At 36.4% G+C, this 22345-nt stretch overlaps 3 protein-coding genes across 4 annotated transcripts; 1 reads left to right on the forward strand and 2 right to left on the reverse strand.

The window, feature by feature from the left end:
- Positions 1-34: 34 nt before the first annotated feature.
- LOC116308338 (allatostatin-A receptor) lies at positions 35-15324 on the reverse strand. 2 transcript variants are annotated; one of them, XM_089030150.1, is made up of 3 exons: positions 14939-15324; positions 1839-2031; positions 35-948 (listed from the first exon to the last, which is right to left on the reverse strand). In XM_089030150.1, exons 1-3 carry the CDS (start codon positions 14940-14942, stop codon positions 129-131), a joined length of 1017 nt encoding a protein of 338 aa, XP_088886276.1. In that variant the 5' UTR covers positions 14943-15324; the 3' UTR covers positions 35-128. The 2 variants fall into 2 exon arrangements, with proteins under 2 accessions (XP_088886276.1, XP_031574594.1); XM_031718734.2 differs by lacking the exon at positions 14939-15324 and adding an exon at positions 7884-8251.
- Positions 13615-21735, forward strand: LOC116308337 (uncharacterized). The gene is made up of 9 exons (XM_031718733.2): positions 13615-13727; positions 15303-15545; positions 15822-16220; positions 16450-16797; positions 17509-17761; positions 17977-18018; positions 18561-18599; positions 19679-19849; positions 20453-21735. The coding sequence occupies exons 1-9, from the start codon at positions 13658-13660 to the stop codon at positions 20496-20498; spliced, it is 1611 nt and encodes a 536-aa protein (XP_031574593.2). The 5' UTR covers positions 13615-13657; the 3' UTR covers positions 20499-21735.
- Positions 20406-22321, reverse strand: LOC116308341 (uncharacterized). The gene is made up of 2 exons (XM_031718742.2): positions 22242-22321; positions 20406-21526 (listed from the first exon to the last, which is right to left on the reverse strand). The coding sequence occupies exons 1-2, from the start codon at positions 22299-22301 to the stop codon at positions 20690-20692; spliced, it is 897 nt and encodes a 298-aa protein (XP_031574602.2). The 5' UTR covers positions 22302-22321; the 3' UTR covers positions 20406-20689.
- Positions 22322-22345: the final 24 nt, after the last annotated feature.

Below are 22345 nucleotides of genomic sequence, written 5' to 3' on the forward strand. Positions count from 1 at the left end.
CCGCCATCAGTTAATAATATTATTGTCAATAATATAATGATTTCATATTTTATTATAAGATAAACCGCGTATACAGAAAAGCTTTGTAATATAGTGCTGTTTAGCCGAACACAAAAGTGTTTGTGGATCTATTTGGCCGCAGTTTCTTTTAAGGTTGGGCTGTAAACGCGTCCAAGTTCCGTACCTTCGTACTCATGCTCCATTTGGGCGGGATTTCTCGAATTATCATCAGCTGCACGCGAAACCTCTTCTGATTCATCGAAACTGACCACCTCGTTGAACTTTTCAACACAAAAAGCTACGGATTTTTCTGTAGATATAGTTTGATTATCCTTGGTTCGTTTATCTGTGGCTGTAGATCCTTCAAACGGCGCCGTGGCAGAAGTTGTCTCGCAGTTCACTGCTACTCTAGGGAAGCACTTATGAAGAAGGGCTGCGAACTTTCTACGGTACGTCTTATTGGTCACACAGTATACCCAAGGATTGACGCACGAGTTGAACATGCATAAAACAACCGTAGCATGGTGCCAGGGGACGTTTAGCTTTGTTAAATTATATTTAAAAAGCAAGTAATACAACTGATTGGGAAACCAACATACCGCCAGGACAAAAGCCGTGAAAGTGCACATGCGCAGGAGTCGTACACCAGCGTTGCCATTGCGACGCAAGAACAAGTTCCCAGGCTTTTTGACCGTGATCTGGAGGCTCAAAAATGTGGCGCACGTTATGAAAACTGGCAAAAAGTATTTACCCAGGAATTCCAGGAATGCAACAGCCTGTCTGGTACTCTTGCTGGAAATGGCGGTAACCCAGATGCACTTGGGTTCCGTGAAGTTTTTAGTGGTCATTTCCATCTCGAGGGCGTGAGGCGAGTTGAGCAAGCAGGAAAGCAGCCATACAACGCCAACATAGATATACTTTTTGTTCTTAGAGAACATATCTTTATACCTGAAAAATATGACATCTTGTTAGAATGAGTATCAAACGCTACGAGAAATAAATTATAAATTAAGAAATAAGTGAAACAGAAAGAGCGTGAAGAGACTAGGAATTTTTCGATCTCTTAATACTAACTTCATGAATGTGCCTTATCCCCGGCTTGTACCAAACCTATTCTTCTCTAAGCAGTGAGAAGAAAACCTTTCAAATTTTATCAATCAACTTGCACGGCAACCTCTGTGCTGATCAAAGTCGGTCAGAGAACGGCTAACTCACAGATCAAGCCCTCAAACAGCCTCTGGGCTGTTCTAAGTCAGGGCATGGCTAACTCACAGATCGAATTGGAATATATCGTGATGAGTTAGGTAAGGTGGTCTAAATTGCATTATATCGTCTCGTTTACACCAAGGAAGATTTCATGCATGGTTTTTTCGCTGTCAATCCAAACAGAACTTAGTCTAGCCCCTATGGTTATTTACAGATGGTCTGTACTTTTAAATCTGTCATACTTAATTTATTTAATTATATCAATGTAACTTTGAAATTATAAAAAAAAAAAAAAATTGATTGATTGATTGATTGACTTCAAACTAGTCCGCAATCGCCTGCTTTTTTTTCCGTCCTGGAGAATTCGAAGTCGTTCGGAATCTAAACCGAGACTCCCGAAAGCACTACCGCTACGGCTCTCTTGATTTCCAACAGAAGTACAAAGACATACGAGATTCTACATATGACTGAACTTGATTTTTTAAATGGGGTAAAATCTATTACAATTTATCAAGCTTTAGCTGTTGTATCACATCGTGGAACAATCACCACAGCGGCTAGGCTCCAACTAGGCAAAAGCTTATAGATCGGATTGGAATTTATAGTGATGATCATATAATTTGAATACCTACTTGTGAGGCCGCGTGACCGCGTACCAACGTTCCACGGCCATGAAGGTCAGTGTGTATACAGACACGATACCCAATGTGAAGACAATGCACTGGGAGTAGAACAGGCGGCAAAATAGGTCACCCGCGATGCCTCCTGGGATAGTAAAGTACTCTGAAGCGATGATGTAATTGGGTGTTACGAATAGGCTTATACCTGTGTGAAAACGAAAGAAAGGTAGAAATAAGATTAGTTTTATGCCATGGTTACCATGTGTGTGTGTGGGGGGGGGGGGGGGGGGGGGAGGGGGGATTGGATAAACTGGAAGGCACTCTGCTGTTTATTTTATCCCTTCTCTTTATATATTTATTTTTTACTCGGGCTTTCAAAGAAATGCCCGAGGTATAAATTGGGCTTTATTTGCGTTCTGTCACAGATCGCAGTTGCGTTCAAAGCGCATGCACAAGTTCTATGCGCATGCGTTGTATGCGCCTCATAAGCACATGGTCGAGCAATGGCGGAATTTTTCAAGGTTTCGTCAGAAGGATGACAGTGTTCACGAAGAATTCTTTCGATTTTCTGCTATGAAGCCCGAGTTCACGCAGATATGTGCCTAGTCTGACGTTCATTTATTCACTTTTTTGTTTCCATTTTGTTTTCTTTTGTTCTTTCTTTCCTTTGGTTCCTTCGTGTTGCCCATTTTTTTTTTCTTTGTTTGTTTCTTTCTTCGTTTCTTCCTTCCTTCCTTCCTTGCTTCCTTAATTGTCATTATTTTATTATCATTAGTATTATCAAAAAAAAGTATCCTTCTTATTATATGAAAGAATCAGAAGAGAATCTTGGAAATATGTTCCCTTAAATAGTGGACCCCGTCTTATTTTCAACCTCGGAATGGCTAATGGCAATAATCAAATTCGGAGTCAAGGATAAAACTTGTCCTGTTGTTTACCCTTCAAAATGACTATAAAATCTCCAGGATTTTGAAGTCGGAGCTTCTGATAAACTCGTATGAATTTGTAATGTTTAAACAACTAGATGTATATGACAATCCTTGCATGACGGTCTCTGACAAGTTGACAGTTTGCTCAAAATGTTCTTCAAATAGTCTTGAAATCAATACCGCTCGAACATTTAAATTATGCAGCGTTAGTAAAAATCTATATACTTATCACTGTTCTTAATGTAAGTAAAAAATAAACTTTCTTGATCATTAATTTGAAACACTTTTCGAGATTTTAAAATATTTGAAACAATATTTAAACACCGAGAATTTTACACGCTATCGAAAAAAATTGAAACTTTTTTAAATGACTACTTTTTGGTCTTAAACGATGATAATAAATCTATAGTATTTTCTTTTAACGAATTATGTTATTATGTTAAATATCACGTGATGTTACTATGATACATAACACAAGAGGTATTAATTTCAACGAAAAAAGACTAAGCACTATCCGTTCTAAATTCTATAATTTATTATTTTTTTTAAATGTGTGCCTCGGTAAAATTTTGATTGCGTTCAACTTCTTAGCAAATCTAGCAAATATTTTTTAAAAATCCGTGGTTTCTAGTTCAAATTAAAATAAAATCTATCATAAAAGTAAAGAATTTTTGCAATCAAAACAGGCAACTATTTACTTAAGCTTTTATCGGTTATTGGAATTATAGCTGAGTAAACAAGCAAAAAAAATACATGACAGTTTAAAAAAACAACAATTTTAGAGTAATGGTTTTTTTTTTTTCGGATCGTGATCTGATTCTCATTACAATTTTTTGTAACTTAATGACGTTTGATGAAGCAAAGAAATTAAAAGCGAGTAATCGAATAAAACATTGCCAAAACCGAGACAAGTACAACATGGCGGCCGGATGACGTCACAATACGGACAGAATTATTTTTCTTTTTTGAGATTTCTCTCAAAATTATAGCTTGAAAACTGATCCTGACAAAAGAAAAACGTCATAGAATTATTAATATTATCTATAGGTGCAACAGGAAACGTTCTTCCTTTTTTCCCTATACATCTTTTTCAAGGATTTCAGAATAAAAATATCGGTTGGTACGAGTCCAACTGCTGATATCAATAATTATGGTAAAATAAACTCTACTTGACAACCGGTTCGATTAGGAATTTAGAATTGTGTTTGTTTTAGGACCTGAAATCCATAAATCATATGTCATACACATTTAAGGTTTTTCTTCACTAATGGCACTACAAAGCAATTATGGCTATTGAGCTTCTTCTGGAATGATTTGAAAATGTCATAAGTTTTCTTTTATTCGGTTTAAAAGAGTTTGGAGAAATTACAGAATAGCTTTCCACAGCTTTTTAAGCACCTTGAACTGATGATTTGAGAAAAAATCTAGCTTGAGGAAACATAATTTACATCTCTTTTATTTAGGAGGTTATATACGTTAGTTAGAAAGAACAACTATTATTTATTTTAAGATGGCTGACTACTTTGGTGAATAATAAACAGAAAATTGAAAATTGAAACTATTTTAACGTGAAATTTAACGCTGATTTCAAAAATGCAAAGAAAAATGGGGTGTCCCGAGCTTGTTTTTGAGATAATCACTCCGGAATGTCATGCGTTTGTACAATTTGGGAAGAAAAATAGCGAAAATCAAGCTCTGTCCAAAAAAAAAATCAAACCAAAACTAAGGAAGAAGCAGTTTTTTTACGAACACGTAACCACATTCATATAATACTGATAAAAGTTGATTTAATAAACTCTTGTAGACAATGGAAAAAGGGGGGCATCTAGATGTCGTTCTACTAATAAGAAAAGCGAGGAATGGATTGATTGATTGATTATTTCAACTACTCATAAACACATGACTTTCTAGGATTCATCATTAAATGTGAGTAGAGATTGTTAGGTCTCTCCTTCGATTCGGTTTTTTTTCAACGGGTTCTCCGATTGTCCTCCCTCCGCATCTAAGAGTTAGCCATGCCAGCCCAGAGATTGTTTCAGGCTTCGATCTGTGAGTCATATAGCCCGGCATGCCCGACTTAAATCAGCCAGAGGCTGGTTCAGGCAGCGATGTGCATTTATACTAAGAAACTTTAGTTGTGCGTGTAAAGTGTGATGAGGTAAGACATTTAACTGATTGAAATAAAGAGCCACGAATAGCTAGGGCGATGGGTGGTACATTCGTATACTGAAGAGAAGCAATGAGGTATTGAAAGGACCGGGTGCCGGCGAATAATAGTAGAGGAAAGTAGGAAGCAGAAGGAATAACACCAGAAAAGAAGCTAAATTAAAGAACGAACAAAGCCGAAAAGCAAAGACAACAGAAAGAAAGAAAAGGAAGGAAGGAAGGAAGAAAAAAAGAAAGGAAAAAAGGAAGGAAGGAAGGAAAGAAAAGAGAAAAATTGCTCCAACTGGACCACTTTGATAAACTAGCATCATCAACCAATCATATTGCGACATTTTGTTCGATATTTTTAACCAGCCAATCAGATAGCACGTGGATATAATGAGAGTGTGAAAACGTGGTAATCTGATTGGCTAACACTGTTATCAGTTAAATCTCTGTCTAGATTACTGTTATCTGATTGGTAAGTTTTATTCAACTAGTTCTGGTCAGTGTATCAGCACAGCAAAGAATTAAAGTGAAAGACTTTGAGGTAAAATAAAAAAACCAACTAAAAAAATTCAAACGATTCACTTAAAGGGACTCTGAGGTGCCAGACACATCATAGCTTAAAATGTACGTCAAACCTTGTTGATTTTGAAAATCGAAATGAAAATTCCATGAAATGCGTTTTTTGGGGTGATATCGTTCGTCAAAGTTGCGAAATGACTTAAGCTGGGCTCCCTGTGGAATATCGCGGATTTGATGGCTTGGGATGAATGAGGTGTGATGACGTCAGATAGTGGAACATGTTGGATAGCTGGAGCTGAATCAACCAAATTTCGCTATGGAAGTATGGCTGTTCTTTATCAATTTGAGCCGGAAATTGCTTGAGGAGAAGAATATAATACACCCGATGAAAGTGTGAGCGAGGACAGTGAGCTAGAAGAAGTGGCGAACGAGGAAAGGCTTCTAGGAATCGATGTGGTGTACGTGTCAGCAACTTCATCTTCACTTCCATCTTCTTTAAAGCCAGTATCTTCCTCATTCAGGGAAGGTAGATCTTTAATATCTTAGATACCACACATGCTGATCTTTTTGCTAAGATAACCGTGCATTCACGATGTAATTATAAATTGGCGATATCAGAACTAGCACAACGCAGAGGGCTGAAAAAGCATTTCAGCGAAATGAATATGCATTGAACGTATACGTATATGAAATAGAAAATACCGAAAAAAGCTCACTTATTTGGAATATAAGAACGTAATAGAAAATACTTTAAAAAACTCACTTATTTGTAATATTTGTTCAATTTGGAATGAGCCTTCTCTGTCATGAAGAGAAACTATTAAATGCAGTCCTAAGCACATCTCGGTTCAGACACGATAGTCGTGATGCATGTCACGTCTAAAAATTACGTTGAGTTTAACATCAGAAAAGATTGAAATCTTGCGTGAAATAAAATGTTTCATTTACCTCATAATCCTTTACCTAATAAGCTCATTTAACAACATAAACACATATCAGCCAGCAGTTTTCATCACGACACATTGTTGACTTTAATCGATTCCTAGAAGCCTTTCCTCGTTCGCCACTTCTTCTAGCTCACTGTCCTCGCTCACACTTTCATCGGGTGTATTATATTCTTCTCCTCAAGCAATTTCCGGCTCAAATTGATAAAGAACAGCCATACTTCCATAGCGAAATTTGGTTGATTCAGCTCCAGCTATCCAGCATGTTCCACTATCTGACGTCATCACACCTCATTCATCCCAAGCCATCAAATCCGCGATATTCCACAGGGAGCCCAGCTTAAGTCATTTCGCAACTTTGACTGACGATATCACCCCAAAAAAGCATTTCATGGAATTTTCATTTCGATTTTCAAAATCAACAAGGTTTGATGTACATTTTAAGCTATGATGTGTCTGGCACCTCAGAGTCCCTTTAAGAAACAAAAATAAACAAGTGTTATGTCACGCCGCAACATGCTTTGACCCACGCGAATTTTCCGCGTCATCAACTATTTTTTCTATTCTATTTATTCGGCTCTCCAAAACAGTTTAAAATTACTGCCAAATTATACAGCATTATACAAATTATGCTATTACTCACGTAGTCTATAGTATAGTTGCTTTAATTATCGTAATACAATACTGCAGCATTCACAATACAGAATTGGACTAGAACGAAATTGCATGAAGCCGCAGAACTGAAATAAAGACGAAAATACTTCAGTACAAATATGGTTAATACTGAAACACAAAATATAACATTTGAAACCTTTTAATGGTTTCGAAAGGTAAAACAAGAATTGCTTTCAGTATTATTTTGAGTGAACATTTTCTAAAAAAAAAAAAAAAGAAATTTAGAAATCATAGCATAGTCTTCTAAGAAGTATACGAAGTATTTCGCGGATGGTTTCATCTACGATAAAGATAATTTAGAAATAGCTCTATCTATTTGTCTGTCTAAAGGTTTACTATTCTCTTGGAAAATATTGCAAACTCTTTCCATGGTACAGTGACATTGTACAGTCCGATCCAATTGAGCACAAACTCGTATATAACATTAAATGATATTTGAAGACTACGTGTTTTTTTTTTTTGTTTTTTTTTGTTACAAATTTTAAAGGTATTATATAACAAGCAAAGATGTATGAGTTGGTAAGACAACAAACGACAGAGAACATCTTCCCTAAATAAATATTATTTTCCAAGTTTATGGTGACTTCGGTTTTAAAGTATTATTATTATTTCATTGAAAAAGAAAAGATTTAAGGTCAGTGAGTTTATTTAATACTGATAGAATTTTTCCAGTTTCAATACAGCAACTATTTTAACACACAATATTCATTGTTATTAAAATCAAAAAGTAAAAAAATAAAATGAAATAACGAGTTTTAAATATATCTTACTACGACATCTCCCAGCATAGGTCTTGACCTGCATTTACTAAAAACATTATTACACTTTTCGCCTACCTGTTAGCATGTCGGTGACCGCAAGGCTGAACAAGAAGACATTACAAGCCTGGCGAAGCATCCTTCGGTCCATAAGTAGCACCAAACAAAACACAAAGTTGCAGCTAAGTGCAAGCATAGCAATTATACCGAATGATATTTGAAGAGAAATGCTTTCTCCCATGTTTAGTTCAATCAAGGCTCTAAGACTTAACTTTAACTTCGAGGTCCTGTCACGGGTTTTTCACCACTGATCTAAACGATAAAGTATTCGAAAAAGCAGCGAGGTCTTTGCCGGCAAGTTGATAGTTTATTGCTAAATATGCGTTAGCAGAACAGCTGCTTCTCTTTCGTGAGGCTAGATTTAGGCATTTGACATCGCATGACCAAGAAAACCCCACATGATCTGTCTTTCAACACCGCACCTATGACGTATACCAATATTGGCCAATCAAAAGCAACTACACATCTCTTTGACCAATCACATGAAACAGTGTCATTGTCCGGTCTGTGCAGGTTTTTGTTAGATCCGGCGTTTTAATTGATGAATTATAAATCGTTTAAGTTATTGCAGCAATATCCCTATCAAAAAAATCTCTCCCAAAAAATCATCTATATTTAATTTCTTATAATGATAGACAGTTTACGTAAAAAAGAAAGAAAAAGAACAAATTACTAGACTAATTCATGGTTAATGCGTTTGCTTGCTCGTTAAATAAAGATTATTGTAGTGTTAAAGTAAAAAAAAGTAAGAAAGACCTTTTTTTCATTTTATACCTTAAAAACAAATCTTTCCCCTGGTATAACATCAGTTAATGTAGATAATGTTATTCGTTTGTCTCTGCAAGAAAAGCCAACTTAGTTACCTCTTGATTTCATCTCACTCCAGGGTATTTTCGTCGTTCAGTTTTAGACATTTTCAAACATGTTAAAGTCAAAAGTTAGGAAGTTTGGAGAATCGCGGGTTACCTAGGTTACAAAACACGAGCTAACAAAACGTCATGAAAATTTGATGATCCTAAGTGTTTTTTAAAGCAGGTGCTTAATTGCTAATAATTTAAATTGATATGTTGCTTGAATCTGGTGAAAGAGGGTTGGCCTTCCCACAGCGACACTAAAAACCAAAGAGTTAGCCTTGGGCTAGTGTGCCTTCTTTGCCAACGCTTTTAGTTCAGTTTCCCGAAAAAAAAGATACCCCACGCAAGAACTTCGTCGGATAATGCTGCTAAGCACTAAACAAACAGCTTAAATGCAATACCCTGCAAAATGCAAAATTAATAGAAATAACAAGCTTTATTCTTTGCAAGAAGTTTGCTGCCAATTAAAACTTTTAAAAAATCGAAATCATACGCGGGGACTACAGTGCAGCAACCATGGAGTACTTCGTCAATACGACGGCCATCTTGCTGGAGGCAAAACAAAAGGAAAGATGACGGGAAATATATATAGAGTTTCGTGTGCTTGTCTTTCTTAGTTTGCGGGTAAAGGTGATCGATGTGGCGTCTTAATTCATCTTTTGTTGTATTCTCTTCATGTGGTGGGCTGTTAATATTAATCGACGTCATTACTTTAAAGGGGCACTTGGATGAAAATTGAAAATGACTTGAAACTTGTTTAAACTTATTTATATGGCGCCAATAGTAGCCAAGCAACATATTTTCTTCACAGTCAAAAGTGGCGGATAAAAATTAACAATTTTATTCAGCATCTAAATTGTTAGTAAATGACGTCATTTACTCAACCCTATTGTTCTTTCTGCTTTTAATCCAAAATTTCTCAACTGCAAGTGGCTCCCAGGCTAAAATTTTCACTGATCATGTTTACATAGTCATAATTGCGTCATAGAGTGCAAACAATATGACCATGAAACTTTAATAATACTAAATAGCACAATTTCATGCAAATTCCATTGTTTTCTATTGTTTAATGAGCACTATTTTGTGCTATTTAGTAATTAGTATTTCACGGATTAATTGTTTGCACTCTATATTATCCTCAAATACTTTAATTATTTGGACTTTCAAAAATTGGGGCGTTTTCATCCAAGTCCCTTTAACAAAACTTTATTTTCCCCCTGCACACCTCATATTAAATGCCTTGCGATCTAAGATGGCCGCCGTGTTGTTGAATCAGACTTTTAACTGTTTCGTAACAAAGACGTTTTGCAAGGTAGGTTTTTGTATGAGTTGGGAAAGATTATTTTCTGATTCCGCTGCACATTGCTCCTATTAATGTCCTTGATACCTTATAGTTTCGAAAATGATGCTCACTGCAAGTAACCGCTTTCCGTTCGAATATTTTTTGTATATATATCGATATTTTATTATGCATTTGTCTGGTTTTGTTTTTCAAGTCATCTGTTGTTCGTGTACAGCGATTTTTCCGTTATTCAGTTGCTTTCAATCTGGGGTTTATTTTAGTAAATATCATGAGTTTGTAAATGCCTTTTTTCTATTTTAGGTTAAAGCAAAATGGAACAGATGGTGTTGGGGGTGATGAACGATGATAATAAAGTCTGTCATTCGATGATTGAAACAATAAGAAGAAGAAGACTAAGAAGGCGAAGAACAACAACAACAACAGCAACAACAACAGCAACAACAACAAAAACAACAGTGACAAGATAAACCATTCTTAGATGACATGTGACAAGTCGGTTTTTCGATTTTTTTCCTATATATATTTTCTCTGCGCTTGACAATGATATTGTTGTATTGTTGTTGTTGTTGTTGTTGTCACGTGCCCCTTCCTTCCTTCCTTTAAACGAGCAGTTTTGTCAAAATAAAAAACAGAAACGAAGAGAGCATCTTGGCATTAGTAGGGAAGCGGAGTTTCAGCTCATAATAAGCGAAACAGGAGAAATGGCATTAGATATAAAATTGAATGTTTTATAAGGATTTGTTTGGGAAAATGTGCTGGATGGCACAAGCTTACCATGCAAACTTTTCCCATACAAATCCTTGTAAAATTTTTGATTTTATATTTAATGTCATTTCTTCTATAGAAAACATTTAGAGCTGAAACTTCGCCCTCTCACTAAATTTGAGGTGCTCTTTTCATTGCCGGAGTTCATTTTGGCTCATGTGCTCGCTTTAAGGGGGATGGGGTGACGTGACCTGTTAGTGCAAGTCGTATATTGACAACAAGAGTAAGAAAAATGATAAGAACGAAAAGAACAACAAGGTCATCTGTCATCGCTATCGATAATGATAATGATAAACTGAAAACATGGAAGTTGAGATCCGCCCTCACATTTCTCAAATCCTAATTACACAACTAGAATTGGACTTCAACTCTTATAATAAATATTTATCTACGAGATAAAACATCTGACTTGCACTTAATCCGTCTGCATATATTGACATTATAGATTTTTGACAGTTTAAGTCTGTCTTCATCTTCTGACACTATTAAGATCGGTCTATCTGATTTCCTATCCTACTCAACCATCTTTCCAAAGTTTGTTTTCGACATTAAACGATTCTTAAAGACGACAAGTGATTTTTGCACGTCCAAATCAGTGAAGTGCCCGAATAAGCAAACATAATTATAACAGCTTATAAATCATTAAGTAGTCTACGTCAGAGCTACAGGGTTTTAAGAGTTACTCCAGCTGCGTGTTTGCTTGTACACTCTTTCAATACTCCCGAAAAGACTGTTAATTTACTAAAAAACTTTTTCGCCTAAAAATTTTCAGGAAAAAAATTCTAGTTTTGAATCTATCGAACAATGTAGTGTTAAAAGTATAAAACGTAGGACAAATTTTTATTCATCAATTTTTATTTTCATGACATTTGCCTTTTTGGATGTTTAAAAGAGACTGGTAACTACCTATTTGTGCAATGGATTGTGGGAATAATTTTTGAGAATACAAATTCTTTTCCAGAATCCTTTGCACAGCGAGGTAGTCACCAGTCTTCCTTGGTCAAACTTTGAACTGGATGCGAAAAAACAGGAAAATGGCGTCACAAAGGAAACCGCTCTGTTATTGATCAAATTCGTCCTATTCCTTTTGTATTTTTAAGTTAACTAAGATAGTTTTTAAAGGGGATCTCATAAGCTATCTCAGCCATAGAATCTTGGATTTTGCACGTGTTATCGATTCACAGAAAGGGTTTAAACCGTTAAACAAAGAAATAATATTCTAGGGAATGACCCGTGGGGTGAAATGAGAAAGGCCCAACTAAGGTAAAGAGGTCTATTTAAACTGTTGGTCCTATGAATATAGAAATACCAGAGGGATCCAACTAAAGAGACGGCTTGGAAATAATTGCTAATGGAATCCCTGTGGTTCTTCAGGCGCTAGAAAGATAGATCAAAGAGAGGCTCCCACTTTATGGACGCCACGATGGGCTGTTATACTAAAAGATTATCAATTCTCATTAGGAGACCATTTGTGTTTTAACTCCGGCAGACGACGGCCTCTATTTTCGTAATCAACGATCTTGCATTAGTTGCAGACCGTATAAACAGGTTTGTACTGATCAATGACGCACAAGGACAAAGCCGTTAGTTATATTTAAATATTAAACACGAGCTAAAAATTGCAGTTATTTCCTCGGACTGTGATCTTTTTTGCTATTCTCCGCGTTCTAGCTTTTATAAACCGTCATCTCCCGCAGTTTCAGTCCAGAGAAGAAAAAACAAACTTTGAATGCCAAATGAATTCCTCATTAGGCTTGCTACGAGTCGACTACTTCTTATTACCGAGAAAACGGGTGTGCGAAATATTTTTTTGAAGCGAAAGACGACTGTGGGAGAAAAGTACGTTATGTACGTACGCACGTACGAAAATTATTAACAAAATAAATGACAATAATTATTTTTAATACTTCTTTTTTATATAACATAAAGAGTAGTTGCTTTTGTGTAAAGTATTCGTCTGATTTGGCAGTGATTAAAAAACACATTTCTAGACCGGACTTACTTAGGAAACCCAGTAGTAATTATTTTTCGCGTGACAAAAATATGGTTAACTTAACCTTCCCCTCCCCTAATATTTTGCGATTTGAATTGTTCCAACTGACACCTCTCACACTTTCACAATCATAATATTTCTAGACCAGACTTTCGCAGGCAACCCAGTTGTTGTTGTTTTTGTTTTGTTTTTTTGTTTGTTTGTTTGTTTTGTTTTTTTTTTCACGTGACGAAAAGATGGTCAACCTAACCTCCCCTCCCCTAACATTTTGCGATTTGAATTGTCCACAGGTAGCCCAAGCTTGGTTTCTGTGGTGTCCTGCTATAAGGAAATGTATGGAGATTCATCAAAAATTTCAATAAAATCATTGAAACGTGAAATAAAGCCTCGAAATTTTACCCGATCATTGAGAAATAGCACTTCTTTTAAACTGCGTGGTTATTTTTTGAATTTAGCCCGTTTTAAGATTTTTTTCCCCCACCAGTAAGGAATAATTCGAAGACGTACGAGATTTCAAAGACCCGTGATGGTTCGCTTTTGGGACTCGAGTTTCCAACCTTCTCTTATTTCTTACTGGTGGGGGAAAAAATCTTAAAACGGGCTAAATTAAAAAAATAACCACGCAGAGCGAAAGAAGTGCTATTTCTCAATGATCGGGTAAAATTTCGAGGCTTTATTTCACGTTTCAATGATTTTATTGAAATTTCTGATGAATCTCCATACATTTCCTTATAGCAGGACACCACAGAAACCAAGCTTGGGCTACCTGTGAATTGTCCAACTGACACTTCTCACACGTTCACACTCATAATATTTAACCACAAAACTAAATATTAACAACTTGTTTATCTGAGCACAACAACACGACTGCTTCACTATGCCTGGCTTCTTACGCAATTTCTTTCCGCGCATATTTACTATCCTAACAGTATGCTCACATTATTCTGGTAAGTACATTGCGTTTGTTCATTGTTCTTTAATTATGTAAAACTTGAGTCAGTGAGTCTGGCCGTCAGATAACAGAGGTAACATTTCAAAGTCGATTCTCATTAGAGTGATACTTTCGATTATATAATGAAGGAATTTTTATAGCAGTTTTATTACAGCTATAGTCAGAACTCTGATATAGTGTATAAAATATATAATAGTAGTCAAATAATGATATTATAAGGAACATACAAAGTAGCATCAGTATAGTTTATAAAGATTAACTGATCAATCAAATTCAACCTTGACAGTCTATCGTATTACAGCTTGATTAAAACACGACTAGACATATGCAATGTGTGGTAAAATTGTGCAAAGGTATTTTTTTGCCATTATCAAGTCTCGTTAGTGGGGTTAAAAGTATCGGTGGTGAACATCCGATCTTTGCTTTTATAAACCGAGTTAACCGGAAACCACAGATCCTGGTTAGGGATTTCACTGGGATTTTGAAGTGTGTGAATCAGTGAAGTAGACCAAATTTACTATGAAAAAAAAAAGTATTTGTCGGTTTCCACAACTAAACAGCTAAGATACCCTACAACTTCGTAAATTCTAGTGCAAAGATCTAAATGGCCCGATTGGCTTGAAATCTCACTTTCGACTGACCCCCATGACCCGACAAGCCACATGAGCTGCAGTTCAAGTTCTTTACTCGTGACGAATTCCGTTTAAGCTTTTTTTTAAAAAAAAGAAACATCGCGCTGACGATAGAAGAAAAGACTTCTTGGGGTTCAAGCATGTTAACGGAAGGAGCTTATGACGTTTAGTAAAACCTCTGTCGCAAATATACTGTAGTCCTAACTTCTCCCATATCCATTATCCTATTAAACGATTTTAGGAGTACGTTACAGGGTACTTCTCTGGTTCTATAGTAACTCTTGCCTGTTTAGGGTAGGAAATTGCCGCTGAGCCCTCTGAAGCCTGACACTGTTCCAGAGTAAAATTGCTGAAAACCATACCCTGTTATATGAAAAAAACCCATTCCGGTACTTGCGAAAAAAGATACCCTATTCCAGAGAGAGAGAGCGTGATTTCCTATACCTTGTTCCAGAGGGCGAGCGAAATTTAATTTATATACCCTGTTCCAGAGTAGAATTACTGAAAACCATACCCATAATTAAATTGAACCTTATGTATAATACCTTGTTTTAACAATTAAGTGTTTACTTACTCATTTAGTGTTTGTTTGCTCGTTGTTTTTCCTGCCTGTACTGTTAGCTTTCTTGCTTAGTCTTGCTTGCTTGCTTGGTGGTTTTTCTGTTTGCTTGCTTGTCTGATTGTAGGTTTGCCTGCTTGCTTGCCTGCTTACTTGCTTTCCTCTTATTTGCTTTGCTAGCTTGTGTCCTTGATTGAAATTTCAGTCATTGTCCTTCTTGTGATATTTAACCTTCCTAGATTACTGTTTCAAGTTATGTGTACCGACTGCATTTTCCAGTTGTCTCTTTGCTTGATTTCCTTCATCACGCATACTTTACTTTACTTTACTCATAATGCGTGTTTCAAGTTATGTTTACCATTTTGTTTCCATGTCATAGCACCATTATCCTGGCCTGCAGGAAACTATGGTCTTCCCATGCCAGTGTCTGGCTGTCCAAGATCAAATTTTACTTGGAAGACAGGTTGGTGTTTCCAAGATACAGAAGATAAGAACCCACAGAACAGCCGCTCGCCTATTCTTCATGTTGAAGGATCGGTACGCGAGAGCAGTGTTAACAGATCATTCTGTATAAAGACGAGTGGCGCGGGGAATGCTGATGCGACAACGGTTTGGCCAAAAGGTAAAACTCTGGTTTTGAATCTTATGTCGCTCAAGGCTAGAGTGTTCATGATTTTAAAAGGTCTGTAGGGCGTGTGTTTGTAGCCAAACTTGATGGGAAGGAGGGAAAGAAATGGTTAAAAAAGAACAGCCTACACTAATTACCTTTAGAGTTGACGTATGACAGCAAGACCTGTGGGAGTTATCGCTTTCTTTGTCCTCTTTTTTACACCCTGAAAGGAACAAAGAGAGAAATTCTAACGTATTACGTGACATTTATACATTTTTATATAAACAGGAGAGTATTGCATCTACAAAGCCAGCAGCACACTGACATGCCCTCGAGGATTACAAGATGGTCAAGTGAAGTGGGACGATGAAGACAATGAAAACCAAAACAAGAAAGGTGGAACACTTCCTCAAGGAACTTACCTGATTACTGGAACGACAATTGATTTTTGCTGTAGTACCAGTGGATTGAAGACAACTCCTATTGATCTTCCTGTGGACAATCCATTCTATCTTCTGGCTTACAACTCAGAGCAATGCCAGCAAGTGAAGTGGGCAGTTGCCTCTTTAGAGTGGATACATTATGACACTGAAAATGACAACAACGCTGATAGTAAATCTGGATTTTACCCTTATGGAGCCAGGGGTGGAGTAGATGGACACACTATACACTACTGTTACTATACTAGTAAGTATATTGAACTATAGTACAGGGCGGTGCCAAGGGTAGGATAGATGGGTACGTTATAGTAGTATGTACAAGGGTTGTCACAACATGGTTTCGGCATTTCTGTGTATTTCTGTGCATGTTGTGACAACCCTTGTACTACTACTATAACGTACCCATCTATCCTACCCTTACACTCTCGTGGAGTATCGAGATTCTGAGTTTTTGGTCTCTTGACACTGCTTTTCAGGTTGTAAGTACGTTCTTAACGACACGACTGGGGCTTTGCAGTCTCCCTTTTTCCCACTGAAGTATCCCAATGGGCAACTGTGTTCATGGGCCATCCTTGTACACCCAAACCAAACCATCCAACTGAGATTCTCTCATTTCTCACTCATCAAGACTTCAAACCAAAGTGACCTCCTAAAGATCTATGATGGCAAAGATGACAAGGGCCAATTGATTGGCAGTTTCCATGGTAACAGAATTCCTGGTGATGTGATGTCATCCTCGAATAATTTGTTCATGGTTTTTCAATCGGATAGCACATGGAATGACAAGGGATTCCGAGCAGAATACCAAGCGATTAACAATACAGGTAATTACCGAGCCTTAAAACATTCACATTGACCTTTATCTGCAGTAGCGTAAGAGGCCACATTAAATATCTTAAAACTACTCAGACTTGGTTTAGAGGCTTTAGTCATATGGTACTTCATGTATGGTACAAACTCGTGAAATATCTAACACATTTATTAGTGGGAATAAAATAGTGTGCTGTCTGACATTTCTACCTTTAAGTAAAAATAAGAAAATTTTGGTAGATATGCTAGTAACTTCACTACTCAATGTTTTCCCATTTCAGACCACGTGTCATTGCTATGAGAATAAGATTCTTTGTTTGAGTTGTATCCATTTTCATGTCATTTCATGCGCAACGGTTAAACGAAGAAATGGTACTCTAGGGAATGACATGTGGCCTGAAATGGGAAAACATTATCCACGAGCCGAAGGTCTCAGTTGAGCAGGTGTCCATTGCTTTGTGTAATATCATAGGCAAATTGCAATTTTTTGAGCACAAGAAAGTGAGCCATGCCATGATACTTTTTCAAGTGATCAATGAAATGCAATATAAGAAAATAAAAAATAAAAATAATATTTTGACTTTGGAGCATTAAGAGAAGGTGAGCGGAAAGTGTAAAAAGTGATATGTAAAAACGTATAATGATAAAAACATTCCAGAGACAATCTTTCTGCAAAAAGCAAATGCCAGTCTTTAAAACAAACTAAAGTCTATAACTTTCTTTAGATACTATCATTACTACCACAGCAGTGACGTCATCAAATCCTTCCTCCATCACTACTGCAGCAGTGACATCATCACACTCCACACCCGTCACCTCGTTCTCAACAACCCTGTCTTCAAACAAGACTTTAATGCCACGGAAGGCCTGCTTACAGAAATCAATAACAGAAGTTCCTGTTGCTTCTATCGTCGTTCCAGTCTTAATATGTTTGGCTGTGGTCATTATTGTTGCCATCGTTGTATATTGGAGATGGAGGTTAGGTTTACTAGATCATTTTGGCTTTTTTGTTAAGGTTTCCCAGCAAGTGTGTGTAGGCCGGTAAATATTTTTTTGTCCATACATTTTGATCTATAAATGGCTGAAAACATTACCTTGATGAATGAATTGCAGTTTAGAAGGGATGGTTCAGCATTTCATATATCAGGTCAAACAAAAAGCATCAAGCAAAAATGTTTTCTTTTTTCATTCAGAGAAATGCGTAGAGCAAAAGAAGAAAAGAATCCTTCAATGAGGTGAATATTGCTGACTTAATTACCTAATGTATTAGTTAATATTGTCCTAGGATTGTGATGGTGGGTTGATGCAGGTGATAGGGATGGGGATGGTACTGTATATTGTGGTAAATGTATATAGGTGGGGGTTGGTCGGGTGTGGATATACTGTACCGACTGTGTGACAACCTCAATAGGCCATTTCACGGATCCCGTTACTCAACCTCAGCCTCGTCAGCGTGTAATTTTTCTTTAGAATTTGACTACAGTCTGCAGTAATGAAAAGAATTTACACATCAACGAACAATTGAAACACTTAAAAATGTCACAGGTTGTAGGCAATTTCTAAAGAATATATTACACGCTGACGAGGCTGAGGTTGAGTAACAGAATCCATGAAATAGCCTATTGATGAATCAAGTCTGGCAAAAGAGCAATTATGTCTTAATCAGTTTGGAATGGTAGCTTTATTTTGGTATAGCAAACACTGCCAATTTTGACAGGGCTTGTAGCATTATGCAACGATAGAAACTTAAATCTGATGGACTTTGTTACATTGTTAGGTACCAAGCTGGAGCCATGAACAATCCTGCATATTTTGGGTAAGTTGTTCCTATACTTCCTATTCAGTTAAGGTCAACATTCATTGCTGTCTACACCAATTTCATGTATCAAACATTATGACGAAAAATAAGCTTGCGACAAGTACTATATACTGCACACTACTTAGTAAAGTGAACACAATAAATCCAAGAAAAAACTCTTAATTAGCTCTAAACAACAGTGTTAAACAATGGACTCTTCTTAAAATTGTCTTGAATGCAAGGCTAACATGGAATACAAAAGAAATAACACATTTTCTCAATGGAGTTTGTAGCATTTCTTTTGTGTCTTCATGTGAGCCTTGCATTAAAGACAATGTAAAGAGGGGTTCATTGAAAGCAAAGGATGTTATGTTACTTATTTTCAATGCTCTTTCACAGGTTTGTTGTGTGTACTCCGAGTGCAGATATTTAACCTATTCTTACCTGACTAAGCATTTGCCTAGCTTGTTACGTATATATTCTGCATACTTTGTAATCAGTCTGCAATGCAATTCCACAAAAGCAAAAATTGAGAGCAAGCCATGCCAAAATAATTATTACAATTAGCACTAGTTGTGTTACTCAACATGTGCCTCTCTATCCTTGTCATTAAGTTATAGAAAACATTCTAGAGTGCACGCACTAAAACCGTGAACATTAAATAGTACTAATTAGTACTATTTCATACAGAATCCTTTGTTTTCTATTGTTTAATTATCACTATTTAAAGCTAAAAATTAGTATTTGTTTCACGGATTTAGTGTGAGCACTCTAATAAGCTGTGTGCAGTAATAAAGCTCTCGGAATTTGGCAGAACACGAGAAAAGTGTTAGGAGAAGCATGACAAATAGCACAAGTTTTTTATTTGGTCTTTTATGAATGAAATAAAAGAATTTTGTTAAATTCATATAAAATATGACAAATTGCAATGTTAGATACATGTATGAATTGCCTTCTCATCACTTCAAGTGTTCTGGGATTACCTAAGTGCTTTATATCTGCAAACAGCAAGCAAGCAAGTTTTAACTCTTTTATAAAATACAAATAAATAGAATTATTATAAAATGGATAGCACTGACACAATTTTTCTTTTTTAGAACTGTTATCAAAGATTTTCCAAACTCAGAAACAGATAAATCAACAATTGTGTTGAAAGACGAAGAAAAGGAAGATATTTATCAAGAAGTACATGAACAAAATTCGGACAACCCATTATACGAATCTACAGACAGAGAGCCCATAGTATCAGGGAATATCTTATATGACAGGTAAGAAGCCCTTTCAAATTCAACAATCTATTCACCTCTATTACTTACCTTCTTAGGTCTGTCTAATTTCGAATGAAAGCGTGGATGAGGTTAGGAGAGAAAGATTACTTCTGATGTCAGTCCTACAATTGCTTTTAGTGTCTTCATTTTCTCTGGATATTATTAAAAGTATAAATACGAGAATTTTTGTTGCTATCGATAATAGTATCTTGATTCTCCTATGAGTTTTATAGGAGAGAGCTGCCAATGTTTACCCGTACTGTTGGCTCAGAATTACCTTGCGATAGGATAATCATGATAGAAAATTATTGTGATTTTGAGCTAACAATACGAGTTTATATTGATGGCGTTAAAAGAAAATATATATCCTGTATTGGAGACTATGGCCAAAACAGGGATATATTTCCCCCAACTAGTCATCAATATAAACCCAATATTAGTGGCTCAAAATCATGATAAGTTCTAATCGGCAATGACAAGCAACACTTCCTTCCCCGAACAAGGTTGCATGACAATACTATAAGTAGCTGCATGGGAGGTGATGATAATATAAAGCAAAAATTACATATACTTTAATGAGTTTAAACTATCTTTTTTCAACAGCGTCACAAGCCAATCCCAGGAAGAATTTTGCGATGAACTTCCTTAATTAATGAAGAGGATCAAAAACTAACAGAAAAACTGTGAATCAAAATAAACATGCATACATACATTTGACATGGAAAATATATAAATTTTGTATTAAACCAATGATGCACACCAGCAATGTATTGCAACTGTATACTGGTATTAAGCCTGGAGCCATCCAATTTCCTGGTCTCAATGTCATTAACATCATGTTTAATATATGAATGGTATTAATGCTTTCCTATCTTTGGGATAGTCTGGAAATCTCTCCTTGTACCAATTGTGATTTTGTTTTGCCCTTGGAACAAAAGTACCACATCCAAACAAAAACCAAACCAAACCAGCTGCTGACCAGGTCCCAACTGCCCAACCAAACCACTCAAGCATTTCTCCAAAATAGTTAGGACAGGAAACGAGCTTGAAGAGACAACCTTGAGGAATTAAATACCCAGTATTTCCTCCAGATCTGAGGTTTCGGAGTTTGAAATCTGCAGCACGGTTGATACAAAACCCAATGACAAACAGAGCTACACCAGTAATTAACCTTGGGTCCTTGTAATAGTCACGTACATATAATGCTGAGCTGATCCAATCAGCATTTAAGTAGCTGTAGAGGAAATTGGGAAATAGCCCAGCTATGGGGATTCCTATTGGCGTCTTGGCACTGCTGTAGTTCATGATCCAAGGGTGTATGATACCTCGATGGATATAATGACACATCCATAGCACATAGAATATAATATTGACGAATTCCCTCTGTACTCCATAGAGAAAGAAAACAAGAGTAAATAGAATGACTCCTGGCGGTGCATCAGATAGTGTATGCGCTAGTCGCTGATGAACCATTACGCCCCAGTTAGTGTTATCATTGACATGTTTTCCATATGGCGCAGGTTTAGAGAATTGTACAATCATTGTCATTACTGCAAGTACGAAACCAAAAATGCACAGCCCATAATGTACCCAAAAGTGAGTTGTGTCATCCTGGAATGCACTCCATGGCAAGGCCTCTAGCATGGTGCCAAATGTGCTGTTTACTAGATTAAAGGCCTGAAAAAGATAGAGAATGTTAGCTGAGGACCCTAAATCATCCTCAATACCAGGAAACTGCAAGTTTTGACAAAAATTGGTTTAAGAATGCAGGGCTATAAAAGCCTACAGCTATACCTCCCCCTACTCCCTGTTAGTATAGATGTCGTATATACATGTTGTAAACGGATGCTAGAATTAGAGTAAAAGGACAATTATAACTATTGTAATTTATCGTGTGACAATATTATACAAGTGCAATATTGCACATAGAACATGAAGCTTTCAGTAGTTTTGTATCAAACACATTTGTTTCAATTTTCGGAAATAAAAATTGTCAAAATTCATTAATTTAAAACTAAAGGCAAAAAGATTTCTACCACTCAACTTAAAATTTGCGTACAGTACCTCTCCCTCCCCCTGCACACCCCTTACAACGGTATAACCCGACCTCGCAACATGAGCATTGTAACATTTGAAGGTTGCTAACAAATATTTCAAACAATTAAATTTTCCATAGTCTCCACACAAAGAAAGGAATAACTATATTTCCAGGGAAGAAAAGAAAAGACAAAAAAGATCTTTGCAAAAAAAATGATCTTACACGAGTTAAGAAAGCCCAGAATTATGCAAAAACTAAAGTAACTCAGAAAGGTGACAAGCGGAAGAATTATTCAATAATAAATACTGTACCCATATTTAACAATTACAGCAGGATTAAATTTAAAATACTAACCCAAAAATGTATTTTTATGATCCAGCTTTCAGCAAAGTTGAGCTCAACTTTTTCCGCCATTACATCTGCGCCCGCAGGGTCTGGTCAGCTGATCTAACGGCGCG

This window comes from Actinia tenebrosa, unplaced genomic scaffold (assembly GCF_029948245.1).
Source record: "Actinia tenebrosa isolate PJP-AT-01 unplaced genomic scaffold, QUT_ActTen_1.0 PGA_scaffold15__27_contigs__length_11533743, whole genome shotgun sequence".
NCBI lineage: Eukaryota > Metazoa > Cnidaria > Anthozoa > Actiniaria > Actiniidae > Actinia > Actinia tenebrosa.

Excerpts from the sequence above, each read along its gene's own strand:
- LOC116308337 (XM_031718733.2), top strand. The coding sequence starts at position 13,658 with ATGCCTGGCTTCTTACGCAATTTCTTTCCGCGCATATTTACTATCCTA. Across the intron at positions 17,762-17,976 it reads GTTGTATATTGGAGATGGAG|AGAAATGCGTAGAGCAAAAG; the intron begins GTTAGGTTTACT and ends TTTTTCATTCAG. Across the intron at positions 18,600-19,678 it reads AACAATCCTGCATATTTTGG|AACTGTTATCAAAGATTTTC; the intron begins GTAAGTTGTTCC and ends TTTCTTTTTTAG.
- LOC116308341 (XM_031718742.2), bottom strand. The coding sequence starts at position 22,301 with ATGGCGGAAAAAGTTGAGCTCAACTTTGCTGAAAGCTGGATCATAAAA. Across the intron at positions 21,527-22,241 it reads TCATAAAAATACATTTTTGG|GCCTTTAATCTAGTAAACAG; the intron begins GTTAGTATTTTA and ends TATCTTTTTCAG.
- LOC116308338 (XM_031718734.2), bottom strand. The coding sequence starts at position 8,046 with ATGGGAGAAAGCATTTCTCTTCAAATATCATTCGGTATAATTGCTATG. Across the intron at positions 2,032-7,883 it reads GGTCACCGACATGCTAACAG|GTATAAGCCTATTCGTAACA; the intron begins GTAGGCGAAAAG and ends GTTTTCACACAG. Across the intron at positions 949-1,838 it reads GCGGTCACGCGGCCTCACAA|GTATAAAGATATGTTCTCTA; the intron begins GTAGGTATTCAA and ends CATATTTTTCAG.